Here is a 27,986-nt window from a genome sequence, read left to right on the forward strand (position 1 = left end):
ATGGTAATGGCAGAGATCGGTGGCCCATTGGCACACCAACTTCCCTTGCACAACCATAGAGGTGGCCTGGTGCAGCCGTCGCTGGTTATGAACCATCACCTGGACCCGCTGGACAGTAGCGGTTGCCATGGGCCAAACATCCACCCAAGTAAGTGTCCGCTTCCTCCCAAAAATTGGCCAGCATTGTTACTGTGCTGGATGCTGGAGTTTAACTATTGCATTACATCGAGGACCATTAGCTAGGCTAATTCTTGAACATTTGATGAAGAATTAAGCTTCAAAACAGTTTGTCAATCTACAATTAGAGGATCTTCTTTATCGGCATTATAGCTACTGTTCTCATCATTAACTTTTCGAGCAATGAATTTGTATGAGTTAGCTTTAAGCAAAATTATGTTCAGCCGTGTATTTTATACGTGAACAAGGTTATGAATATGTTATCTATTTTTTAATCCCGATTAAATATTTTTATATCGAAAGGGAAGACGTAATAAGCGAATGGTGGGACCGTTCGCCTCCTGTCCGCCCGAAATGCTTAATAGACTACTTACATGGGCTTAACATTACTTAACTCCTGTTTTCTCCCCAACATTACGGTGCATATCGGCCGCATAATTAGCCCGTTTTGCCCGTTTGCCGGCCGGGAAACCCCAAATCGCACTGGCCCACACTCTCGCGGCATACCAGTTCCAGTTCGGCCGGTACCACCCTTGGCACTTGGGAGTTTCCCACACCTCGCCATCACACCTTTTTCGGCGATCAGGTGCACCCAGGAGTGGGCCAGGAATGTCTTCGCTGACCGCGAACCGGTCGGCGAGCCCCCGGATCGGTGCACGCATCAAATCCCGTCGGTAGTTGGCGAAACTGTGCAATAGCGCTCGCTCCGGGCCAAGTTCTTCAGGACTTTGCCGGTCCCCCATCGGACACTGTCGAGATGCTATTTTGGCACCAGCGACTATCGGCAGCCAGCCAGTTCTATGCTAATAGAAAACGGAAAGAATTTCATGCTGTCGCTTCTTCTGATCTCCGGGATGTCTGCGGGATCTTCGACGGTGTGCTCCATTACGCCCGGCACGGCGGAACAGCTGGCGTGGATCTCCAATAAACAAAGTACGCATTACGCGAGCGGACGAGCGCGTGCGAGTCCCGCACCCCCCGAAAGTGTCAATCTTGGCTCGGCAGAGGGACGACTCATCAAAACATGTCGCGGAAGGGCGACGGCGACGATGGCCCGCTGTTATACAATCCGACGCGTCATCCATCATCGGCCAGCCCGGCCGCCCTGAGGGAAGCAAGTGTTTTATTGACGATCGGAGTGATTTTTGGTTCATCCGCCATCCATTAGCCGTAATGGAATCCATCGATCCCGGGGATGGAGCGGAACCCCCGGTGCGGTCACAGCCAAGGCTGGCGTTGTTTGGTCTAGTTCTCTCTCGCCGCCTCCGTCCCCTCACTTTAATGGCCCACCGTGTGTGCGGTGGGCTCTGTACTTCTAAATGCACTTTTCCGGCCCCGCTGGTTTCCTGGTTTTCTCCGTCGGTCGGTTCGAAAGAAAACGGCGAAAATCTCGCTGCCGACCTCGGCGACAGCGCGCGAGACACACGCAACATCGAAACATGTGTAGCACGCCGCGTGGCAGTAGTTGAACCTTTTTGGCTTTAAAAATACACAGAGGCAGAGCCCGTTTTCTGAGACCCTGGCGTAGTGAGGTTCCAACGAGCAACGAGAACGTTTATTGAGTAATATTTATTCCTCCATCTGTCTTGTTGTGATTGTTTGAACATGTCAATCACTGACACTGCACTGTTGTTGTTCGTTCCCGTTTTTTCGCTGTGGTTGTACCCAGTTGAGCCACACACCGAGCACATTACAAAACAGCGCCATCGGTTGTGCAAATGGTGTTATGTTTTGCATTGAAACGGGACAGAACTTTTGATAAGGATTGTGTCGAAACCAATCGGTAGAAGCTTCTACACACTCGTTTTATTACTGTAATTATTTCAAACGGAATAATACGGACGGAATAATTTTTGCCTTAACCTAAAGATGAGTAGATTTCCTGTAATCCTTTTGGCCCTTAATCCTTAATCAACCTTAATCAGATCGATGAAAATTATTAATATGCAAGAACAGAACAGTTTATCAAAATATTTTTCATTTAAAATCTTTAGTACAAGCGACGCTGTGTGCACTGGTTCCAACATTTGAAAGGCCTAAGACAACTCGAAGGCCTCGAAGGCCACCGACGTGGCGAAACGTAGTTAGTTAAGTTGTTCAAATCGCCCGTGTAAGGGAGACCCCCAAAGTACACACCCCGGGGCAGCGGGCATAAAGATGTTTCAACCCCGAACTATAAAAACTACTCAAACTGCTCCGTCTCGTTAATGGGAGAAGAAAAATCGTAATAAAAGTCGGCCAACAATGCCACCATCGTCTCCGGGTTCAATTACGTGGTACTCGAAGGACCGCGCGAGTACATCATAATGTAGCACTGCCAGCAGTCCGGAGCACCCACCGAATGTTGGCCCACCGGTCAAGCTACAGCAGCGATCGACAAGCGGTTCCTCATCACCAGCATCATCACCGCCGATGGGTGGGGATCCTCTGAACCCCGGAATGTCGGTGTCACCGCGGTGTGCTCGGTATAAAAGTAGCGACGGCGGCGGCGTCTTCGTCGTAGAAGAAATGGGAACCGTCCCCTAAACAGGAACCTCCATAAAACCCGATAAACGACCAGATAATTTAAGGTGAATATAAAGTTCACACTATTTTACGATCAGACACACGATCTACGAAAGGGCCCCGTCGTCGTCGTCGTCGTCGTCGGTCGGCTTCTTTTTGCTGCCTTGGACCCGGCACGACGATGACGATGACGGCGACGTTCCTTTTTTCGTTTGAACTCTGCTCTCCTTCACCCTCAACAGGGACGATGGAGAGGAGATGGACGGGCCGCGACGTGCGCTGGCCACCATGTGTTCATTACGCGGTCAGGGAATTGCGCGCTTGATTAGTGAGGCCGGGTGTCCGATCGCCCCGCGGAGCTCCCCGATTGGGTTGAGTTTTAACGATTTTCGCGAGTTCAAAGACGCGATTTTTCGTGACCCGCGCCGCGGCAGATAGCGAAGGAAAATTATTTAATTGCCCGTACCACGACCGCCGGCCAGCTTCCGAGAAGCGATTCCCGGGCTCAGACTCCGGTGAAACCGCCTGGGTGTCCGTTTTGCACAATCTCCTGCATCTTTCGGGGCCGGTGTCGCGCTGCGGATGGCGCAATTTATGGCTTTTTAATGTAGTGTAACTAACGTCGCGATCGCGCATCGCTTTCCACATGTGGCGGTGGTCTCTCCGAGCGAGTGTGATAGATTTTCGGCGTACCTTTTTTTTTGTTGTGTCCTCGGGGTACTTCATCGCGGAGCCCTCCCGGTGCCGGGATCCCGGGCTCGCGGTTCGTCCTTTTTGTTCGCGCGAAGGACGGGCGAGTTTATTGCAACCGACACCGCACCGCACAAGACATATGGCGAATAAATTGCTACAATTTTTCAACGCACATACCTTAACGCTGTGGCAGAACCGAGAGCGCACAGAACCCTCCGGAGCAGCCAACGATGGCGGCCTCCAAAACGGCGGCCGTACGAATTATTCATACGCATGATTAATAAACAGTAAAATAGAGAATTAGTGAGGAATATGCATGTGGATTAGCATAAATAAGAGGCTTACAGTGCGCAAGCGGGGCAAGAAGCAAGGGCCCACCAAACACACTGCCCGACTCCAACTGGGTGGAACGAAGTAAACGGCAACGGCGCGGGCCGGCAGCAATTTTTAACATGACACTTCCTCGACGACGGCGACGAGGCCACGGCCAGCGAGCCCAAGCAAGTTCGGGGAGATCTCGGATCAAGATAGTGGCTTTCCCGCTTCCCGTAGCCGCACACACTCTCCAGAGGGAATCCATTTTCCAACCCGGCCAACCTGTATTACCCGGTAGCCGATAACAAGGATTCTTCTTCATTTTTTCTTCGTTGGATCGTGTGGAAGTTAAATTTTCCGCAGTGTGCGCGCGCGCGCACCCGTCGACAGTCGGCAATTCTTCAACGACGACGGTTACGACCCATCGCGTCGTTTATCATACACTCCGTCAACCCTGGGGCTTAGGGATCTCGTCTGGGTCCGCAGCGTGTTCCGGCCACTGCGGGTTCCAGTAAGATGTATCAACTCCCTTCACAGCGGAAAGGGATTAGATTGGGTCGCTTTTCTGGTTTGATGTGGGGCAACTGAGTTAATCTTGCTGTCCACGCGCGTATTCTGTTACATTGTATCGATTCTCGCATGGCTGTAATAACTGCAACGATGTACCGATGCTTTATATTGCAATCAAAATATTTAGAGTTTTAAATGATAGGTTAACTCTAAATTGAACAACTCTGGATGCTCCGTTGATGTATTGCTGTGAACAGATAAAAAGATCGAAAAAGACAGACAGAAAGGGCGTTCATTAGCACCCCAATCGTCAATTGTCTCTTTGGTCACCAAATTCCAAACGACAAAGATTGCCAGATATTCTTTCGAACTTCGTTCGTTCGCAAACCGTTCCCGTCGATGGACTTATTTGTTGGGTCTGAGGCCGAAGTCAAACAAACATTAAAACCGCAGCCACCACAAACGGCATCAAGAAGGTTTTCGATGCTCATCTCCATTCCCACAGCACCTCCGGCACCACCCGGATGATCCATTTTAGTTTAGTCTCGTTTTGCATTCGGTGCGGCGGTCTGCGGCATTACAAGCATCGGGCAAGTACCGCGGCAGCTGGCATGCCAGCCAGTCCCCGATCCTGCCCCGGTCCGGCGTGAACTCCAATCATATTCCAATTATTTCCAACACCTGCACCTGGCTTCGCAGAGACGTCCCGTGGGTTGGGCAGACGATCAGCGCAACGAGCCACAGAGAGTTGCGTTGTTTATTCAATTACAACATTCGCCCAGAAATTATTCATCTTACAGCACGCGGAGAATAAAGTCCGGCCGCCGGAGAAAGTTCCCAGGGGTACACACGGAACGGGACAGACCCTCGGGAACTTCACATACACGCGCAAGCCGTTTGGCGGGACCTCGGACCGGCACGGCATGTTGACGGCCGAACGGACCCGAGAAATCGACCGTTTCGGTGTTTTCGATCGACGAAGTGTAAACAAACAGAGTGCATGTGTGCGAGACTGGCCCACTGGCCAACCCGGCCGACCAACCCGACCGATCACTAATTGGTCCCGGGCTGGGCCGCCGGGGTGGGAATCAAATAATAAATTGATTACGTTCATCGCTCACACCCGGAGTCCGGGGACGGATCATCGGCGCGTCGTCGGAATCGGAAGCTGGCTGGCGGGCTGCAATCGGAAAAATTGAAAAGTTGCAGGTGAACCCCACCGCTGGCTGGCTGGCTGGCTGGCCGCGGGAATGTCCGGAGTATTTTCATTAATTTTTGGACCACCCCACCGGGCGAGCTTATTTACATCGCCCTGATTGGACGTCCTGGAATTGGATATTCGTTTCCGAAATGGTGCATTTGTTGTGACCCGGACACCGGAACAAATAACTTTTCCCGGCCAGGCCACCACCGGCCTTGTTTACACGGGAACCCAACCGGTGTAAGCACCGGACACCGGTTCCGTTCTTTTTTCGATCAATTTCGATGGATCGAAATGTGCGTTTCCTGTTCCGCAGCAGGGTGGGTGGAAGAATTTTCGATCACTTCCGCGTCGTGTATATTTGATAGGCTACTCAGGGCTTGGATTTACGAGTTGCATAAACAAAAGTGGCAGCCATTACACTTCTGTCTGGCCGGTCCCCAGAGAGGATCGCACTAATAGCGTCCGTTGGCGTTGCATCATCCGCACGTGGATTAATCGATCTTGGTTTATTAAACGTGGTGGTTCAATTCGTGTTTGTTATCATATTTTTCGACAACTTTTTTTCTTTTTGAAAACGCCAATTGTTTTCGAAATACTAGAGCTACGAAAGGTCCCTCAAATGGAGTAATTCCTTAATTATCGTAAAGAATTAGTCAAGAGTCAAACACTTGGTGTACAGAGAAAAAGTGAATGATCTTTTACATTTAATTAACAACAAAAAAAGTTGGTTGAAAAAAATTGTAGAAATAAAGCTAGGAAAACAATGTTACGAGGGCTCAACATTAGGAACGAATTCGAATTGGAACGAAGTTATTTTGCATTTGAAAACAAAGTAATGTGTTGCACTACAAAGTCCCACCGGGGACGATCGATCGGTGTGTGTTTATGGTGATCATAACATATGTGGGGGGCAATCAGTCCGGAGCAGCAAGAACAGCAGCAACAGACAAACACGACAAGAGTGTGCGGCTAATTGGATAACATTAGCTGCCTGCCTGCCAGCTACTGGCTTCCCGGGGACCCAGGGGCCGGTTTCAATCGACAGCGACAGATCCCGTCAACTGACCGTCAAACATGTCCCGTGGGCAAGACATCTAGCCAGGTGATCGAACCATCGGCTTAGATCCGCCAGTCCAGCTTGCGCGGGACCCTAATCTGACGTGACGTGAATCCGATCGACTCCAGGCGCGATCAAAGGTTCATTACATACTTGCACCAGCGCGTCCGTTGCGTTGGAGGTCTTACGGTAGCCTTAATCCAAAGCAATAGGGAGGGTCTTCACGTACACTTTTCTTTGTTCCCTTGAAAGTGTTTCGTGACCTTCAGTCCCTTTGTACAGTACTATTCCACCAAGAACTCTGCACCGAGTCAAAGGCAGGACTCACCCAGCACTGAGAACATCTACACCGAAAGAATATCAATGACTGGCCGCGATCCTCGATCGGCTATCGGCTCCGGTTCGAAGTCGACTGAGGCTGCCGCCAAACGGCGAAACCGACAAAGCGAAAAACCAACAACGCGGCGATAATAAAACAAAATAAATTTCCTAAATTCCTCTATTAACTTCAAAATAAATTTGCAAAATAATTTATTAAAAACCAATACGGCCGCCGGCGGACCGTGACAGCACAAACACAAGCGCTGGCGCAGGTCCAGGTCCGATGCCGCTTGGCTTTTTTATGTAAATTTGATGACCATCGTTTCGATTCCTGTTGGTGGTTCCTCGGGTCGGCTCCGTTTCGACTCCTTTCGCGCGAGTTGGGCCGTTTATTCTTACTCTTTCTCTTCGTTCCTTCCCGGGTTTTCTCTCTCTCTCTCTATCTCTTTCTCGCTGTCCTTTTGAACGTCCAACATTCCTGTTGCTACATTCATACTTCACGAGCTCGCCAGCCGCAGCAGCAGCGGGTACATACAAAGGCCTCAGAATCGGCATCATCGTCGTCGTGTAGTTGTGCCAATCGGTTCCCCTCCCGGGAAGCCTTGTCGTCACTCTCGGGGGATCCTTTTGTCGGGCAGGGAGAGGTGAGCCCCGGGGTCGCCCCACGCGGGCTTGAGGTTCCCCCTGGATCACTCCCCTAGAGACGGGGTCCGGTTGCGAGCCGTGGCGAGCGGTGTTTCGCCTTTTTATCCGCGGATAAAACGACGGCCACAGGAAGAACACAAAGCGCGACAAGCGCGATAACAACAACGAGAGCATAACACATTGCGGCGGAACGCCGAAAAGGCGATCCGAGGTGATCGGTTCGCCGGCAGAAAGGAATGGTCTGATGGCGGCGGCCCCAAAGAGGAGGCTCCCTTTGGTCTGGTCCGGATCTAGTTTGGAGCTTCGGGCTTCGGTCGGTATCGAGTATTGCCTGTCGATATAATTATCGGAGGAGTCTGGGAAGTGTAATTTTCATACACTTCCGCCGTGACTTAGATAATTATGTGTTGATGAGCAGGAGTAGGTGAAGTGTAAAATGTAACCGAATTCCGGACTCACACCCCAGGATAACCTTCACGCTGGAGAAGCCCCGACACGATTTTAAATTAAGACTCCTTGAAAAAATGTTGAAATTATTGCCATTCCTTCAAGACAAAGGATGCAGCAATCGTCCATCGTTGGCGAACGACTTACGGATCACCTTCCGAGATTACGCGTCCATTTTGCACAAATAAACTCGGAGCTGAACCAATAAAAAGCCTGTCGCCCCCGGAGGCCACGTTGGGCTTCGACGGCTCACCTCAGCTCGCTCAGTCCTGGATTTGTTTCTTACTCATTGCGCGGATCGTTCCGGGGCCGCGAATCAACATCAATTCCACTCCACGCGTGCCCCTGCATGTGTGTGCTTTCGCAAACCTCTGATCATTGCCGCCAGCACACTGGCCACTGGCCAAAGGAATTGCCGCCATGTTAATGCAAATTAAGCTCCGCGCAAAACGCGGCGGCAAATGAGGCTCCAAAAAGGACAAAATCTCACGCAAAGCGGCCAGAGTCAACGAGACAAAAAGGCAAAGAAACCGCATCGAAAGAACCTTTGAGTTTCGCGGACGCGCGGCCGGAAATTCACAGCAAGACAGGCGACTTTCGGTTTCGACTTCGAAGTTCTAGAAGATCGGTTTCGAAATCTGTCAATCGCGGAAATGCGATAAGCACGCGAAAGTGCGACGATAACGGTCGGCGGTTACGCGTTCTGTCCCCGAAACGGGTTTCCTGGGATCGAACTCTGGGGAGCTCAGCGGTCCGGTTACGTCCGGTTTGGGGCGCGGGTTAAATAGACAAATTTTAATCCTGACCTAGGCGCGGTCTTTACAGCCGTGTGCGCCGTTCGGTGGCCACCACCACCATTTGTCACCTTCGTCCGAAGTCGCGCACGCGGTGCAATAAACACGCGCTGGACAGCGGCAGAAGGAACTGGACCGAGGATCGAGGTTGTCTCGCACGGTCTTGCGTACGATCTACGACGGCTCACACATGCGTGTGACTTCTGGTCAAGCCTTCATCACCCCGTTCTGTGCTGGGGCCGCTGAAGCCGCCTCGATCGATGTCAACGATGAGGCAACGCGACGACGACGATGACGACCGGGCGAAGAATCGTTTGAAGCGAATACTAGATGGGTTAGAAAGCGGTGTACCTTCGTCGTTGAATACGCGCCTAAAATACCCCGACGAGAGTCCTTGAAGGCCTGTACCCCGAATCCAAGTCCAAATTAACACGAAAATAATATGGGTCCCTTGGTTTTCTACCATCGATTGCACCGGTCGTGTTTTGCCAGTCAGGCGCGTTGCTTTCCAAACCACGCAGTAAATAAACCGCTGTCGCGCCGGACGCCGGACCACGACGCAGACGCTCGGAACAAGTGCCAAACCTCGCGGCGTCGCGTTGTGTGTGGTCGGGTTTTATAGATTTATAAACAAATTATGTATACTTTTCTTATTAGAGTCACATTTTTCATAAATTAACATGTCGACGTGTGAAGGCAGTATAAACGGTGAAACAAAACCGCGGGACCGCGGGCCGCGGCCGAGCGCGACCTTTCGATGGTCGTGGCTACAATCTTGCCGCTGGACGATCGTCCAAGCAGCGGACGTGGACGCTTCTGATGCCGGTCGATCACTTGACGAGCTGGTGGCCGGGTTCGGGACCCATGCAATCCCGTTCGTTGTATCACGCCGCGCGTCGTGGAACTAACGAGGTGAGCCACTCGTGTGTAAACCAGCCGTTCACACTTCCGTTTTAAAAATATTGATCGGCAGCAAACAGGGCTACCGGGGATTTTTCGGGCATCCCTTGTCTCTGGCTCGCTCGGTGATGGTTAGACTATCTGTATCGACGAGACCATCAAGGCTAAAAAGACTGAACTGTTCTCCGGATTCGAGCAGTTTCGACCAGAATATTTATTTCCGGCGTAACGTGCTCGCGAGGGTGGACATTAATTTACCTCCCCCCGTGGAGTAAAAGAACATGCTCCGAATTACAATAAATATCCGTGGAAACCACCATGGCTTACGACAACTGCGAAAGCCCAAACGAAATGGCCCGTCGATGGTCCGCGCTTGCCCTCGAAAAATTTTACGTTAATGCAACACCAGCCGCTAGAGCTAGGACTAGCGGCCCATCGGGGGATCATAATTTTCCACAGGAGGGTGGCCCATTCCATGGAGGGCTTCCCGCGGGGTGGGAAAAGTGCAAAAGTCAATCGAGCACAAGCCGGCCGTGGTGCACCTCTCTATAATTAGACAAATACCGGACCAGGTCGAAAGGCATTAAATAAGCTCAGTAAAGCAAATGCTCCGCTGCTCGCGATCACGATGTTTGATGTTGCCCGAGAAGATCGACCGCGGATCGCCGGCCACCGCTCCGGGTTTCCGCTCCATCAACTGTCGGTGGTCAACATCGGCCAGATTGGCCGGGGGGCCTTAATTGCCCCGATCACAATGGAACGCTGGAGGAGGCCTTCGCTTTGCGCCGTGCTGTTTTGCGGATTCCGCATGTTCCAACGCGTGCTTAACTTGTGCATCCACTTTTCTTCAAATTGATGAGTAGCCTGAGAGAGTTTAGAAGGAATGAGGGCTCTTTCGGGGCCTTAGCTGTCACAATATCGTGTTGAAATAGTCCCTTTATGGAAGTGATACTTTCGGAATTGGAGAAAAAATCAGAATTTTTCTTTTATTGCTAATTAATTTTCAAAACCAGATTAAAGACTGAGTGTAAGGCTTCTCACCATAACATACCATAGCGGGACCATTACCATAAGATTTCTACACGAATATCGCCACTCGATCTCCAGATTCGAGCAGTTATTTGAGCTCCGCTTAGTTGAATACGTATAGCTGTGGTCACGGTGCAAAATCTTCATCCCATAGTCCAGTAGTCCTATAACTACTACTCGATGTTGATTTAACCACGATCAATGAGGAACCGTCTTTCATTTTACTGTGGCGTCCTTTACGTGGACTGCACCCCAACTCCTGTGACTCCTGTGGGGTTCCCGCTTCGTGAGTTTGTTGGATGCACTTGGCGTTTCTTTGTTTTTGCGTCTCTTCACACCTGCCGGGGGGTGTGATAAATTTATAAATTTTAATACCACGCACACCTACACCCGGCCAACGAGTGGCCTGGATATTCTGGAAATATGGAATGGTGAAGGAACAGTTCAACCCCGCGCTTAAGACAACTCACCTTCACCACGCAGGTCGATGAATGGTGACGATTGTCACCCCGATCACCCCGCGAGGCCTCGCGCGCCCAGAAGTTCTAGATGCGGAACACAGCGCTCGGCATTCAAGGTTCCGGTGAGGAGGTGGCCGTCCGTCCGTTCGGATCGGTGTTTGCGGTTCCGCTTAGCGGCTGTTCGCGCCGGGGCGGCCAATTAGCACGTGCGATCATTACCGAATCCGCGGCCACCGAAGCCACCTGTGTTGTGCTGGTGGTGGTGGTCGTAGCCACGGTGACCTCTCCGTCGCCCCGCGCCACCGCCTCCGGTCTGGCCGCTCGAAAGGCGTAGCGCGGACCTTAAGGTAGCGAAGATAAATTAGCGAATATCAACACCGCCCCGGTGATCGTGTGTTGATCGTGCTTTCGTCATCCGCGCCTTCGTCGTCGTGTTCGACCTGGGTTCCTGGTCGGGTCCGGTCCCATAAGTCAAGCCGGCGGCAGCATAAGACGGCTACAACCGGCCACTGCACGATCGCGCGCCGTTTTTTTCTCCCGATCTCTCGAGCCTTCGGTGGGGCTAGTTTTATTTATCGCACCCCGATCCCCGGGTCGGGACGAGAGCGCAACTGGAAATGCAAAGCAGCGGACAGTGGGCACAGGGCAGGGCGGCAGCAGGGCGGCCAGCAACCGAAACAACCGAACAACCACGACCGATAAGGCGAGGGCATAAAACAGGACGAGCCGAACACCGAAAAGTGTCTTTGATCTCCGTGGGCCCTCCGGCCGTTGGAGAGAACGTTGGAATGCCAGGGGCCAGGGGCGGTGGCGATTAGCGCGAGGGAAAGGATGAAATCGGGCGACGGAAAGGCGTGCTGCTGATGCTGCCGCCGCCGACACCGCCGCCGATGATGATGATGAAAAGCGGAGCGCGGAGCGGCATGAATAATGTCTTCCATCATTCTGTTTCTTTTTTTTTCTTTCGCTCCGAGAGGTTCGGGAAAAACTGGGCGAGGGGAACGGGAGGGCGCACACGGGTGACAAGAACATCATCGGCACGAAACTGTATATGGGCAAGCGAGTGAGCGAGCGGCCGGCGGGAAATAAATCTTCCGGTTTTTGGAGCACCGCACCGTGAATGAAGGCAGCGGTGAAGCCGCAACAAAAAATGGGATAGTTCCTCTCGGAGCCTGGAGGACACTCAGAGGGACAAGAGTCACAGCTGAGCAGCTAGCGATACCGTCCTCGTTGTCTAGCGAACCTTTGAGCAGCTCTAGTGCTCTTCAGTTGACATATGACCGAGATCTAACGAGTCCATTCAGAACTAGAATTTAGTGTGTCCTTGGCAATCCTTGTGAAGTTAGCTGAATCTTCTAAATATGAGAGTGGTCTTTTGAGGTCTAAATTTAGCTGAATCTTCAAAGTGTTGTGTTTGAAGCGAAAAGACACCTCATTAGACATTCTTCCGGGTACGGCCAACATTAAGTAAAAGTTTCGTTTTAATCTGATGAAAGTAGAAACATTAGTAAGTTTCCTTGGAACAAGGACCAGAACCTTAGCGTAGCGTAATCCAGACAGTTTCAACATCATTCCCAACTTGGTCATAATCTTCATATAGATCCCTTATGAATATTTTCATAGACAAGCTGCATAAAACTATTCTAGGAATGGATAAATAATTGCCGGCAGCTAACCTCTCCGGCGGCTGAAGCCTCAAAGCATTCAAGGACAACAATCGGTCTGAATTGACTATTTTATGCTGATCCATCGATGTGTTACCGATTGGTACCAGAGTACGTTTGGGCGCACAGATTGGACCAAAAGGAAGTTGTGTGAAGGAGGATGTTTGGCAACACATCGAATGTCCTGCCGATTTTTACCGCAACACCTGGGGAACTCGTGTGCCAGAAACGCTGGCACTCCACTCCGATCGATGGTCCAATCGTGCGTGGCCGGTGCAGAAAGGATTCCCTGTTGGTCGGTCGAGATCCGGTCCGGACTCCTTTCCCTTTTTACACTCACCCAAGGCAGGCTCGACTCGGCGGCCGATAAAGTCAAAGCCAGAGCCAGAAGTCTTTGGTCAATATTTTACCGTCAACTTACGATCGGCGGGCACCGAGCAAGCCGATCGCGCCTTTGATGATCGGATCGGACCCGGCTGAACTGAGGTAGAGATAGGTTTTTTGTTTCTATCCAAGAGGTCACCCGAGGAGCACCCGGAGGATCGCTCTCGGGGCGGGCGATTGCATCATGCACCGGGACAGGGTGATTGCTGCACACACTGCAATATACGCTTTGATCTCTCGCAACACATGTGGTGGGCGGCTTTTGTGCCCGGTTTGTTGGCTGACACACCATTTAGGATGAGTTAATTCCGCGAACCCCCGGCAGTGGTTGTGTGTTGTAATTTATTCAGCAAAACATTGTTAAACTGCCGACACCTTTGGGGTGGTGCGTGCGTGAAATGCACAATGCATGTCCGGCCTGGCTGGCGGCCGACGAGGAATTTAATTAATTTCGCACCTTTTTCTCTGCTCGGCGATTGTTTGTTTTATTATTTTTTTGACACAAATTGCTAGCCGCGAGCGTCTCGAATGTCAAGCCGCGAGCTCAACAGTTTCTTCCGTTACAAGTTACTAGAGGGCACACATCAAAGGACGGCGGTCCGGCCGAATGGATGCAGTTCGGCAGCTCGGTCTTCATTCGAAACCGCCCAGTGGCCAGTGGCTCGGTGGCCCATAAATTGTTGGCTGATCAACTTGTGTTCCACTTGTGGTCTAATAGATTAGTTTGCTGCCATTCCTTCCCTTTTTTTTTTGGTTTTCTGCAAGAACTTTTCCTTCTGCCGCCGATCCAGATTTCTCTGCTGCCCTCTGCGCGGTCGGCAGTTCCGATGATTTATGGATGACCATAAACCGCGCGCACACCACCATGCGCCCTCGGCAAATAAGCATAATTTATACCAAATTATTAAACCATTAAACCGGCGGGTCTGGGCAACACACAGCACCCCCAGCGCGCGGGGAACGTCTCGCTCTTCGGTGCGATAAACGCCGACCCGATTTTGAACCCTCTCCGATTCGGTCCGAAATGTTGCTCCTAGGACCCGAGACCGTTTGGCCGTTTTTCTTTCTCTTTTCCCAGCACGGCATGGCGCCGTTTCGATTGACAACAACAACTACGGATTGTTGGAAGATTGTTTGTTGTGCTGACGGTGGCACCAAGAAAATCGCAACTCGCGCCTGTCACCGGGTTCCAGCCGACGTCCGACTCTTTCGATGTGTCACTGCGCGACAGATTGTTGTTGCTGTGGATGATTGGGTGTCCATTGTACGATTACTGACTCCGAATTACAACCACTCCTTCGCTGAACGAACGAGACGTAACCCAAGACCCAAGATGAGGGCCCAATCTTCACGGGTCAGCACGGCCGTTCCCAAAAACGACTGCAGGTCAACAGGCACAGACAAAAGGGAATGTTATTTGACACGATTAGTGCTGGCGCCAGGCTTCGAGAAACGGGTTTCGGTGTGACAATGTTTTCGGGAGATTATAGAGCTCTTCCTTCGTCGGACCAAAATCCTGTTGTGGGTTCTGTACTTTACTGTTAGGTCAACTCCGGTTTCGCATTCTAGTGCCGGGCGAGGACGTCAGGCTTTAGGAATCAAGATGCCAGCCAGCCAGCTAACGCGAAGAACGCGATAACTCGGTCCATTCGGTCCTCGGTTCAGAATGCTCAACATTAATGTTCGACGTGTAACCGATAATTGCTCATAACGATTTGTAGAGTGGGCCCATTCCGCTCCGATAGCGGGGCCCACCCTATCCTATCCTATCCTATCTGCCACCATTTTTATCACCCGTTAAACCACCAAAAACGAGCGGAATGATTTAAGCTGACGTCGTTGTCGTCGTCTTCGACCATCGCTAGAACGTGACCTCCGGATGGAAGACGCTAACCATATTCAAATCGATTCCCCTGATGGGCGATGACACATTTTTGGTAGGTGTCCATCCCGTCCATCGTCACCGCGCGCCCACCGCGCGGTCCGCGGCGTAATCACCGATGGGTGATCATCACCATCATCTTCGTCGGCGTCATTAGCATCTCGGCGGGCGAACGGTGGAGCCTGGGGCCCCGACTTTCCCCTTCCTTGAACCGATCGACGGGCACAAGAAACTAGACGTAGGGCGCACGGCAAGAAGTGCATCGATGCATATCCGACGGACCCTGGAGAACCCTCCCGGCTAGTTATCGATGACCATGACGGCGCCTCGGCGTTTGGAAGCCAAACCAAACAAACATATTTATGCGTGCCATGCGGGATGCTGTTGGCTGGCTCCGGGACACTGGCTAGGCTCCGGCTTCTTGGGATTTCTTCCGCTTCCTTCTCCGTTTCTTCGTTACACGTCGGAGACAAAACCGCGAGACCGACCGCCATACGGCGGCCCGACTCTCTGACTCCGACTCCGCCGGATCGGCCGGGGCCAGTCAAGCCGTAATAAACTAGATAAACACTGCCGACTGCCGGAGGGACAACAACAAACGGTTACAAGCACGATACATACACGGGGTTTATCTGCGATCCGCGCCGGTCCCGGTATGGGGAGCCAGGAGATCCCCACGTACGGAACTATTTGCGACGATCAACCCAGGCCCAGGGAGCTCCTTACATCACGCGTACTTTTGACGCGGGACGTGAGTCCCTTGGCGGCCTGGCTGGCCAGGTGGTCAGGACCAGCCTACACTAGGAGTCTATAAACACACAATCTTCCAAACAGAAGATTTGGGATGATAAAAACAAAACTCCGTCTCTTCGGCGTGGCGCACTTGCTGCCAGCCAGCCGGCCGGGGCCGACGCCATCAGAGCGCCGCGCCAGTCCACGTCTAGGGACCATAAAAAAGTGATCATAAAGACGTCATAAAAGCGACCCGCGAGCCCGGCTCCGTCAGACGGTAACGGGAAACAAAAAAAGAAAAGGAATCACAATGCCCGTTCCAAATGAGCCCACCGAGAACTCTGCGACGTTCCAGGCGACGAACCACCAACGGTCGGCGGTCGAAACAGAAACACTTTCTCAAATTAACCTAACAAGATACCTGTTTTGGAGTTTATCACCTTGGCCTGCTAGACAAGGTGCTAGGCCACCGCCGAAGACACTTCCTCTCGCGTCTCGCGTCAGTTTAGGTTGAGTTTTTGCACGCTGAACACGAGCCAAAAAACTAATAAACGCAAAAAAAAATACATTACGCTTATCGGACCCCGAAGGTGGAACACCTGTAACGCGGTGCGGTGCGATTGCGTGGTGGTGGCCACCTATCCTCTCCCCAAGTTGACATTTTTGCCACCTTCCCTGGGTGGTGCAAGGGGTAGTGCAAGAAATGACCAGAATTAATCACCATAAAAGTGTCCGCGCGTGCGATGCGATGTCGTGGGGGGCTGCGCACGTCTGTCCTCGCCGTCCCCGCGCAGGATCTGGGCGGAGGATAGCGATAGGTCCAACCCCTTTAACGATCCGGCACGGCACAGGATTCGGCGTGTTTATTCTAATTCGCGGCCATCATATTTCCTTGCTTTTGGGTCCCATGTTAATGTCCCGAATGTTGAATATTTATTGAAAATATTTAGTGACTTCCAATTCCATTGATTCTATGCGCTGGACGAACTTTGAGAGAAGAATGGTTAATTTCTTGGGCCAAACAATCATTTCAAACGTTTATTTTAATCGGTCAAAGATTCCTATCCACGAAGGATATTTAAGGCAGATCCTCAAGCAGAGCCTTAAATGATGGGGAAAATCAACTCGGTGGTCCATTCGAAGTCATTCAATTTCGATCGCTTAGTACATTCCAATCGATTTCTAGTACACCGAGCAATCCACAGACCACATAATGGAAAAGGACCTTAAAACGTTTCCACCGCCGTGTATGCAAATGTCCCAAACAGAGCGCTTGCGGTTTGGGCCGCGAATTTCCGCGACCACGAACCATCAACCTTTCGGTGGCAAAGAAAAAAAACCCACGGAAGAAGCCTCATTTAAAATGCATGCTCCGGCAAGGTTTAGACGGGCCCTGGACCAAGTCCTGGCCACCGTACAGGCACACACAGAGCGAGCGGCAAAACTTTAAAGGAAAGGCGTTCAGGATTCAGGGCGGCACCGAACTTGTCACCGAGTGCCGACCATCAACCTCGCTTTGCATGTCCACTTTTCTTTCGCAGGTTTTTTCGCTTTTAGGCCTTATTGAATAATTCATCGTCAACGCCACAGGAACGCGACGTGTGTTGATTACGCCCCGAGACGACGAGCGATAGAGTTGATCCCAATCCCGCAAAAAAACGCATCCTTTAACGCGTCTGTAACCCACGACCGCCACGTCACACAAAACAGCGAAATTGCGGCCCCTAAGTAGAGCAAAACTGGCTGTTGGTCGTATAATTGGCCTGGCCAGAGACCACGGCACAGCGCGCGAAAATAAATACGCAACACCTGGGCTCGATCGGTTCCCGAAAAAAATAAAATGGGGCCACAAACGGGGCCTTTGGGGCCAATGCAAACCCACCGCAACGCTCTCTCTCTAACGCGATGATAAAAAGCAGAGCAAATGTAAATGTTGTATTAAAACATCAGCACGTGGCTTGGAATGGAATGGTGGTCGGCGTCGGCTTTTATGATGGGTTTGTCCACCACTTTTTTGGGCGTCAGTACCCTACTTTAAACGGACAGCAATTAAACGAATGATTCAAACGTATCAACGGCCTGTGGGCCGTTTGATGCGCCCGATAATTAAAGCACCTCTTCTGTGTGTTTTTTTTTTGTGTGTGCACGAAAGTGACCTATTTCGTTGCCTTCTATTGCTTCATGGTCGAAACGATTGCGTGCCGTGCCGTTGTCACGAAAATAAATCACCACGAGCTTGGAAGTTCGAGCTCCTCGGCGGACGGACAGTCCCCAAGATGTCCGCCCCAACACTCTGCGGAGTTCAAAGTTGTTGGTCCCCTTCTTTCGGGTCGGAACGGCGACCGAAAGCTGTGTTCGAGGGTTATCTTATCTGCAAGCAAAAAGGATCGGAGCTTCCTTCGCTAGATATCGGCGCGAGCTGCAGCGGGAACCCGACAGCAGCTTCCGATCCTCCGATTCTTTTCCCGGTCCGCTTTTGTGCGTTTTTGGCTTAATTTGGAAACTTTTTTGAACAACTTCTGCCGCGGGCTTGGGTTCGGTTTGCAAACACTCGTCAATGCGTAACTTTTTCACTTGAGTTTCGAGTAAGTTGGTGAGACTTGTTTGAATAATTTTACCCATTTGGTGTTCGAAGCCACAATGCTTTTGCGGCGTTTATTGTTATCGCACCGTAATTCGGTTTTGCCAACAAACACAGAAAATCATCAGACGGTGTAAAAACTTGTGTTGATGCTAAGACTTTTCAATTTAAATTTGGCTTCACCGTAAAGGTTCGCCAGCCACCGTAAATCCGGGGCGGTATTGAAAAGCTAGGCGCAAAGTTCGAATCGTTCGTTCATCGTTCCAGCCGGAAAAATCAAACCGACGACCGCTGTTTGCCAAAAGTTAAATGGAGGCGCAACCGTCCAACCAGAACCAAACCGCACCAGTTCCCCAACATCTTGCCACCCGGGTCCGGTTTCCGTAAAGTACCATAAATACGCTTCAGATATTAATGCCCCGATGCGTACCGATTCTGTCACGGCACAGCATAAGTAGGCGCTTACACCGCGCGTAGGAGCGGCCTGGCGGGCCGGAAGTCCCGGAGTCCTCCCTTTCCACTTGAAGCGCAACATTTTCCTACGCCGACCAGACTCGGGTTGGGCAGGGAAATACCATCGGGTGTGCCCCCGGGAAAAGTAGCCCTCCATTTTGTCCGCTGCCGCCGCGCCGCTGCCTTAAGTGTTTTCCGCCATAAAGATAAAAGGAGGAAAAACGACCCGCACCCGGGGGCCGCCCCGAGGAAAAAGGTATCGAAAATTTACGACGAAATGGAAACGAAAATTTTCCGAAAACGACGCACGCGGGAGAGAGAGTGCGATGGAAAGTGAGAGAGTCAGTCAGAGAGAGAGAGAGAGAGTAATTACAGTTCAATCACACCGCGGATTTTGAAGGACGCGCGGAGCAACAATAGCAGCAACAAAAGGAGGCTCCGAAAGAATTTGCCAAAAAAGGCCATATAAGAACACAGAACACGTGAAGTACATAAACCACCAGCCGGTGTGTTGGTGTGCGTGTACGATGATTGGATTTAGCCAGCGAAAGAAAAAAAAACGTGACAACAAAACCCGAAACAAATCCATCAAAATTGTGTGTTTTGTGCAAAGATGGAAAAGCGCATTTTCGCAGCGATTTTTTTGGCATACAACTTCAGCACGTGTATGTGTATGTGTATCTTCGGTGTATAGTTCTATATATGTATGTGTTTGTGTGCTATGTCGGCAACGCAGCGTAGCTCCGCCCACTGTGTTCGTTCCGTTGCGAAGTATATAAGAGTCAGAGTGTGCGCTTCGTTGTGTTGGTGTTTAATAACGGGTTAATAAATAACAAACAGCAGCGAAAAATGAAACAACAATCCGCAAGGAGGAAGAAAAAATCACAGTTGGCGTGTGTGTTTGTGTGGGTGTTTCTCTTCTTTGCGTCCTTCGCTGCGATACGCAAAAACGCCAAAGCATTATCCTTGTAATGAAACTTTTAAGGCTTTAATGACACGCTGACATACCACGAGAGAGAGAGAGAGAGAGATGGAAAGAGAACGCTCTCAGGAAATTTAAGTTCTTGATTTAAATTCAATATTTGTTGCACCCATTTTAAAGCCCATATTGGGGCCATCGAGTGTAGTTCAGGGATTAGCACAGTAATTTAATTTATTTTCGCAAGCTGACAATACTGTGACCATTGCACAATATTCTGCGCACTTCTATTCGAAAAATTTTGCCTTTTATTACCTCGCACACGATTGACCCCAACCCAAGCGCCACGCTAAGGCTAATGTCGAACGTCCTTTTTCCATTTTTCTCCCGACAGAAAAGGAGCGCCTCTCGCTTTGCGTCGGATGCGGTGGGCAGATCCACGACCAGTACATCCTGCGTGTGGCCCCGGACCTCGAGTGGCACGCGGCCTGCCTCAAGTGCCAGGAGTGTCGCCAGTTCCTGGACGAAAGCTGTACCTGTTTCGTGCGGGATGGCAAGACCTACTGCAAGCGGGACTACGTTAGGTAAGGGAGCACCCGGTCGCCGACCCCCACTGATCCTGACTGACCTCCAATCCTGGCTTTCCAAAAACAGATTATTCGGTACCAAATGTGATAAGTGCGGTAGCTCGTTCAGCAAGAACGATTTCGTGATGCGCGCCAAAACGAAAATCTACCACATAGAATGCTTTCGCTGTTCAGCCTGCGCCCGCCAACTAATACCAGGTAAGTTGTCCGGAATCTGGTGCACCCCGGAACCACCCGCCCGCTCACTGTACTGTTTCTCCGCTGCAGGGGATGAGTTTGCGCTCCGGGACGGCGGATCGCTGTACTGCAAGGAGGATCACGATCACCTGGAGAAAACGTCACAGAATGGCCTCATACCGGGCGTCGAGCCCAACAACAACATCAGCGGCAACGCCAACGCCAACAACAACAATATCAGCAGCACCAACAACAACAACAACAGCAGCCTAAGCAATAACAATCACTCGAGCGAGCTGGGATCGATGTCAGGTGAGCGATGTTGGACTCATTTTTACTGTTCAAACCTCGGGTCCTTATCTCTCCGAATCCATACTGGTCGTTCATGGCGTAAACAGTCCCGAACCCAAGAAGAAAAACGCGTTGGTTCTAGTTGGGCCTCAGAACAGGCCTCAGTCAGCAGCAATTCGAATTGACATTGATTTCAATTGACTTCCTTGCAAATTAAGCCTTCAAATGCTTCAATATTCAATGTTGATGGTATTGCCCTTCTCAAAATAGTCGATGAATATTACTCAAATCCCAAAATACCGAGGTAATAACCTTTTCAGGCGATCGCTGTTATTTCGGGCGCTTTGGACGAGGTTCACCAGTTGCTCTCCACTCAGATGACGATCGTTTCGATTGGTGTTTCGTCCATTGTCACATATCGAGAGCAAAAATTCCGGTTTGATACGTCTAAACATGGCCAAACAGTGGTCAGAATCATCAAAATGTTCTTGGTTTTTGTCAACAGTGAGTAAAAGGGGCAGGCACTTTTGAACAGAGCTTTCTCGCAGTCTATTGGTTCTGCAATATAAAGCCAACACGTTCTTTTGATGCCTTGTCAGGTAATTTACAAGCAAGTCATTGCCCCGTTTGAACGTTGTTTTTCCCCATGAAAAAGCAGTGTAAAATTAAAACACAGCTTTGAATTTTAACAGCTTTCTTTTCATAGTTGGTTCTAACTGAAAAAGCCATGAACACAATAAAATGCTAGCGCTATTTATGGGTTAGGCCCGGTACTTTTCAGTCCATGTGTTATAATGTTGATGTAATGAAAATAACATTGTGCCGCACGGGTTTCTCCTGAAATGCTCAAAGACTGTTCCAAAGCCAATGGTTCCCAATCGTTCCCGGACACGACGATGCGCACCTGTTCACTAGTTTCAATAACCAAGAGTCCAAAAAACTAGAGACGCACCGTAGGGCAAAGGTTTGGCGGCATGGTCAAGTGCATGGTATGAGTAAACATCGGGCCCCGTGCGCCATCGGACGCGCTCCGGACGCGGACAACCCGGACATCCCGTGTGCAATCCACTTGAGCGAGGGAGGGGTCGAGATCCCCGCCGATCGGTCGGTTAACAAACCCCCACCGATGCCGATGTTTGCCCGCGTGCGCCCTCGACAACTCTGCGGCCCGGGAGTTGTCCTTCGGCCTCCGTGTCACCGTGGGCACCGGCCCAATATCAGCTTGTACCCACTTATGTTCCGGGACTGTGTCAACATTCCCGACACACGACGTCGACATAGGACAATCTTGTCCCGCCGTTTTCTTTTCGGGTTCCTCGGGGCCCGTTTGATGGTGGCCGGCTTTCGGCCGGCACCACATCAAAGGATTGTGTTGTGGCTCAGTTTTTGTGTGGTCTGGCGCAGTGTTTTGTGACGCCGCGTCGAGGTCGAGTGGCTTTCTCTGTTTCGCTGCCGCCGCCGCCGCCGTCGCCATCGTTTGCGGTTCGCGAACTCCCAATATCCGTTATCGATAAACGTCGATAAAATTGCCACAAAATTCGCTCGCCGAAGGCGGTCGGCGCAAATCTCGCTTGACTCACGCCGCAGGAAGTGGTGCGCCGTGTTGTCGGAATGCTTCGGTGACGATAATAATTGGTGGGCACTACCAGCCACTTCGCGGACCCCTAATCGGAACGGGGAACAGCTCTCTTCTTTATGGTCTAACGCAGTGAAATGATGGCCAGATTTTTGATGCGATTTCGTTTGGGTTTGAAATCGAGTTATAGGTTCAACAGAGCTGTTTTGAGTTTTTATCAGTCAAGCTTTTTTTTATTCTGGTCATCTGAACATGCGACCCCAGTTTAGTTCGGGACTCCATAATTTTCCAATCATTTATTAAAGCTGATTTCAAGAGATTATTTCAAGAGAGAGAATCTCATCCAGGTATCTGTTTCGTCCTTATTGTTTCCGTTTTTTATTTATTATCAACTAAACTGGGTCCATTTGAATTCCAAAAATGCCTCTCTCCAGGTTCAAAATGTTCGTTTTGTTGTCTTTAAATCTTCTATTAGCTTGACAGCACAATTGTTTATTATTAAACGAACCTTTCTTCGCTCTATCCAAACTGGAAGGACCTTTCCCGAGCTCCCAAAACCCACCAAAGCCCCGTAAACCGAAACCCTACGCAGCATCCCCCAATTAGAACCCCGTTCTCGGGGTGAAAAGAAGGGGCTGCCTATTAAGCTGCCCCGCGCCTCCCAAAGCCCCGCTGGCCGTGGCCTTTTGGTGCCCTTTGAACACCCCGAAAAAGGAGTACCGATCTCCCCACGGCCGCCGCCACAAGGGAGGCCGCCGATCTGAGCCAAGAACAAAGCGGAACACAAAACGTGAACATAAAATACTGCCCGACCTCAACGTGGCCCGACCGCGAATGTACAAATGTTCCAATTTTGGGCCCCAGCACCGGGTAGGCCTTTCAAAGGAACCCGCCTCCGCTGCCACCACTTTCCTCCCACGATGCAGCGCGAAACGACGGCCAGCGGTACGCGCAAAGAAACAATAAATAGCAACAGCAACAGAAAAGCAACAACAGCAACTACTACTACAACATCGGACCTCGGGCCGAGACCACACCCGTCCCGCGCACCCATAATGTGGGTGCGTTTGCAATCGAACCAGGCCGTGGCCGGTCGGCCGCACCACCCGAAGAAGTACTTAACTATCGGTCGAAAATGTTTGGAGAAACTGCGGCCCCGCCAGCGGCCAGCCCGAGAAGCCGCCCGCAGCCTGGGGTGGGGAAGAGAGTTTGGGTTTCCGATTTCGGTTCGATTTCGGAGCCACCGCGGGACGGCCTGTAATTAGGCGTGTATTGATAATTATCGGTACTGATGATCGCACCGGGATTGGGCGGCGGCATGTTGCCTTTGGAGGCCGCTGCCCGGGCCCGGGCAACTCGGCCCACCCCGCCGCCGGCTATTGACTCGGCCGGCGCGTCGGCGGCAAATCAATAAAACACGAGAAATAATAATAATAGATGTAATCGTGGTTTCGCGAAGAAAGAGTTGCTGTGGGAGCCGGCGTACCCGCGAGTGTTAGGGCGTCGGAACACGGCACGGCAACAGCACGGGGGACTGGGACTGGGACTGGGACTGGGAGCAAGAGTGCGCGGTCAACCGAAACGGTGGGCGCGTGGGGAAGGATGCACGGTACGCGCGTATGCACCGGGTGATATTGACACGAATTTAATCAACTACGTCAGTGGCATCCGATCGGATCGGCGGATGGGGGCACCGGACAAACGGCACGGTTTGCTGCACGGTGATTCGTCTCAGAAAGTATCTTCGTTGAGCAAACGAGTCACTTGCGAAGCCTACGAAATAACAGCTTCCGGTAGATCAAGGCTTAGGTGAATTTAAGGTATTCACGGGGTTGCTTGGAAATTACTTTTCAATTTCTATTCCATTTTTTATTTCATTCAATGCAGTTTAAGGCACCATCATACATCGGTTAATAATTCCCAGGATGGTCGTTGAAAAATTCTACCCCTCTTACTAAGACCTTTAAGATTTAAGATTAAGAGGTATCCTTAACTCCCAAATTTATCTTCAGTCCCCGAGAAGAGGTACCTACAGTTACTCCACTGACTCTCTACTTTAGTTTCAATACTAGTCCCATTGGAAGGACTTGATCCTGCGAATTCCCTGCCTTTTGAATTGCTTTTGCCTTTGCTGGAGGGTTAGCATTTAATATAAGCCCCGTTAGTTCCGCGACTTATCAATTCACCAACCATGGTTTGGATTATTTTACAGAAAGCAGTACTCGACGCATCAATAACCACCATTCCATGTTCCAATAAAGGGGCCCCATTTTCCATTAATGTTCGGTTATAATGCCCGCGCCACACATACCCGCGTTCTAACCCCGAAACGTGCTTTCTTTCTTCCGCCGACCGGTCTAGATTCGGGCAGCGAGTCGGGATCTCATAAAAGTTTGCGCGGCAAAGGACCATCCGGACCGTCGGACGGGAAGCCGACGCGGGTGCGGACAGTGCTGAACGAGAAACAGCTGCACACGCTCCGGTAAGTAGATAATCGTGGTCGGCCGTGAAAGTGCCGGCGATCGCCACCGGCGCTGGCGGCCAATTGTAATGGCCGCCGTTTAGCCTCGGCGGTCGGTTCGGTTCGTGAAATGTGATACGCACTGCTCCCATTCCCAGACACACACGGGTGGAGGTGCACTTTGCAAAATTATGCTGACGATTACACCCCTGATGATGATGGCGGTACCCACCCGTTATGGCCACCCCGTGCGTGATCATTCGCCGGCCCCGGCTCCAATCGGTCCAATTGGGGTTTAGGATCGTCAGCAACTTTTACCCGAAATGAGCCGCCAAATTTTACGATGATGATGATGGGAGGTGCTCAAAACGAAACGATCCGCCAGTGCGTGCCATTTTAATAGGGCCGAGCGATAGCGGTTTGGACATAATGGACCTTTTAACCAATCACCAGCTTGATTGATGACTACTTTCCTTCCAGTACGATCCTTTAAGCCTTTTTATAATTTCTACCGTTTGGCCAATCGTACCGCAAGATCCGTAGAATTGTCGGAAGTTAGTTTTATGTTTTGTTCAACATTGAGTTCTATTAAATCGAACTGCAATTTTCCGCGCCACCAGAAGCCCATTGGTGCCATTTTCTTTTGTCGCTCAGTGGCACAATAGAAGCCAGTATGTGTGGTTGTGGCTTCACCTAACACAAACAGCGTCTTGAAGCAACGCAACGCAAACACGGCACGACGGCAGGAGTTTTGTGCAAATTTTATGCCATCCATTCGATCGACTGGACGTGGCTCTTGAGACATGCCGCTTGGCGCCGCTCTGACCGCGCACGGTCCGTGAATTATCTCCAATTAGTATCGCACACATACGCGGCACACGCCAAGCAAAATACAAATTGTGCAAATGATTAGCATAAGCTGCAGTGGTGGCGGCGCCGCGGCAGACGGTGTTTGCGCTCGAAAGGCCGTGTCGCGTGTCACGCTCGATGCACACTTTATGCAACATACATGCAGTGCCCCCGTCGCCGCTCCCCCCACTGAACTGGCCGTTCTTCTTTCCCGCCCTCTCCGCAGCACCTGCTACAACGCGAACCCGCGGCCGGACGCACTGATGAAGGAGCAGCTGGTCGAGATGACCGGTCTGTCACCGCGGGTCATACGGGTCTGGTTCCAGAACAAGCGCTGCAAGGACAAGAAGAAGACGATCCAGATGAAGCTGCAGATGCAGCAGGAGAAGGTAAGACGGTCCCCTAAAACCGTAGCTCACGGCCCTGTTTCTCATCTCCGTCCCGTCGACCTCCCGCCAACAGGAAGGCCGCAAGCTGGGCTACAGCATGCAGGGCATACCGATGGTGGCCAGTTCGCCCGTGCGGCACGATTCCCCGCTCAATCTGCACGGTCTGGAGGTGACCGCCTACCAGCCCCCGTGGAAGGCCCTGTCCGACTTTGCGCTGCACTCCGACCTCGACAGTAACGGTGCGATCAACACGCACACGCCCGCGTTCCAGCACTTAGTCAATCAGGTGAGTCGCCCGTTTAATGGGGACGAGTTTTGATTCCTGTCAAAAAAATGGTCAAATAAGTGACACTTGACCAGTGACCACCGGCAGAGGCTAGATGAGAGTGGTGACACTCGCTTAATTTATTGTATTTAGTTACCACGTGGCCGGAGGACCAGGCCGAATATTAGTCTTAAGAACTGGGAGCATGTAGCCTCAAGACACGATCGGTCAGGCCGTGAATCAAGTTGGGTTTGGTTGGACCAAAAATGCGGCAGCTCGAAACGGATGACGCACGGGGCACGGCGCAAGGATCTGTGCCGAGAGAAATTGGCTTGCGTGTGAGCGCCCTGCTTCATGACTTCATGACGCCACTGTATTTTGATTAACTTTAATGAACAAACTAATAAATTTATGGCTCTTTTATTGCACCAGCGGAGGCGCAATATTGGCTTCCGTGGGTCCATCAAACGCCGGCGAAGGTGCTTTTAGTCGAATTTCAAAAAATCACTCATTTACACAGTGGGGCGGAAAAGTCCCAAGAACGAAGCCAAGAACGATTAGCGGACATTTTTAAGGTTCAGATTTTTTCAAGGCCGATTCGAAACGCAATGCTTACAGGATGCTCCTATTGACCGGCCTAGATTTTAAAGGGAAGGCATAGAATTTTAATGTTTTTTATATAACTCTTCAAAATGTTAACTTTGAAGCGTTGGAACTCTAACTACCGTTGATTAAGTGCCACCAACTTTAAAATGAGCCAAAATTCCCTACTCCAGAACCGATTTAGTACAAAATCCCGAGCCCGAACGAATGAAGGTACAACTTTGCGCACACAAAATGAGGCCGCGTGCAAAATGGTGGTTTTGTCCGAAGCGAAGAAGCCCACCGACAACAAAAAGGCCTTTTCCGCCCGGTTCCGCCGCGGTTATTTTTTTTCGTTGTCTTTGTTTGCATAACTTTGTGGCCCGCGAAACACGAAACAAAAAACGGGGGGGCCGCGAAACGATGGCGAAGAAACGGTGTTGGCATGCCGTGGCCATAAGAAACCATGAAATATGCACCCATTCTCCAACCGTCGCCGCCATCTACTCGCGTTCGTTCCTGTTGGCTCTCTAATCCCTTCCTCTTTTATCGGCTCATCCTTACCCGTTCGGGGGCCCATCGTCGGCGGATTGCATATGCGGTGCAGGCGCATAGATGGCACTCGCACGATGGACGTCGCTAAATCGGGCGATTATACAAGATTTTGCATTACACAGGCACCCCGGTCTCGATTATTTTATGTTGTTTTCAATGATCCGTAATTTATGTGGTATTATTTCGCTATTTCTTGATTCTCCGGTTCGCGGGCCGGATGTTACAATGTTGCACAATGGTCGGAGCTCTAGAACTAGGACCCTTTGGTAGCCTACTTGTCGTATAGATATCTCGGCTTAATCGCTCCATTTTCTCCATTTCCTTCACAGATGCATGGATATGACGTTGGCAATGGCGCAGGTGGACCGGGCGGTGGCCCCGGCGGCATGCCGCCAATGCCCGGAGGCCCGGGCCAAGGACCGCCGCTAGGCTCGCACATGGATCTCAGCGGGCACCACCACCCGGACAGTACGGACTCGTACGTCACGTACCTGGAGAGTGACGACAGTATGCAAGGCAGCCCCTAAAGTCCGGTGGACGATCGTGGAGCAGCACCCAAACCCACAATGGCAATACTTGGA

At 51.1% G+C, this 27,986-nt stretch overlaps 1 protein-coding gene across 1 annotated transcript; it reads left to right on the forward strand.

Moving 5' to 3' along the window:
- Positions 1–27,932, forward strand: LOC131210219 (insulin gene enhancer protein isl-1). Its single transcript, XM_058203431.1, has 9 exons — positions 1–131; positions 481–494; positions 20,068–20,257; positions 20,328–20,458; positions 20,528–20,749; positions 24,666–24,786; positions 25,841–26,003; positions 26,077–26,289; positions 27,735–27,932. Exons 1-9 carry the CDS (start codon positions 1–3, stop codon positions 27,930–27,932), a joined length of 1,383 nt encoding a protein of 460 aa, XP_058059414.1.
- Positions 27,933–27,986: the final 54 nt, after the last annotated feature.

This window comes from Anopheles bellator, chromosome 2 (assembly GCF_943735745.2).
Source record: "Anopheles bellator chromosome 2, idAnoBellAS_SP24_06.2, whole genome shotgun sequence".
Lineage (NCBI taxonomy): Eukaryota > Metazoa > Arthropoda > Insecta > Diptera > Culicidae > Anopheles > Anopheles bellator.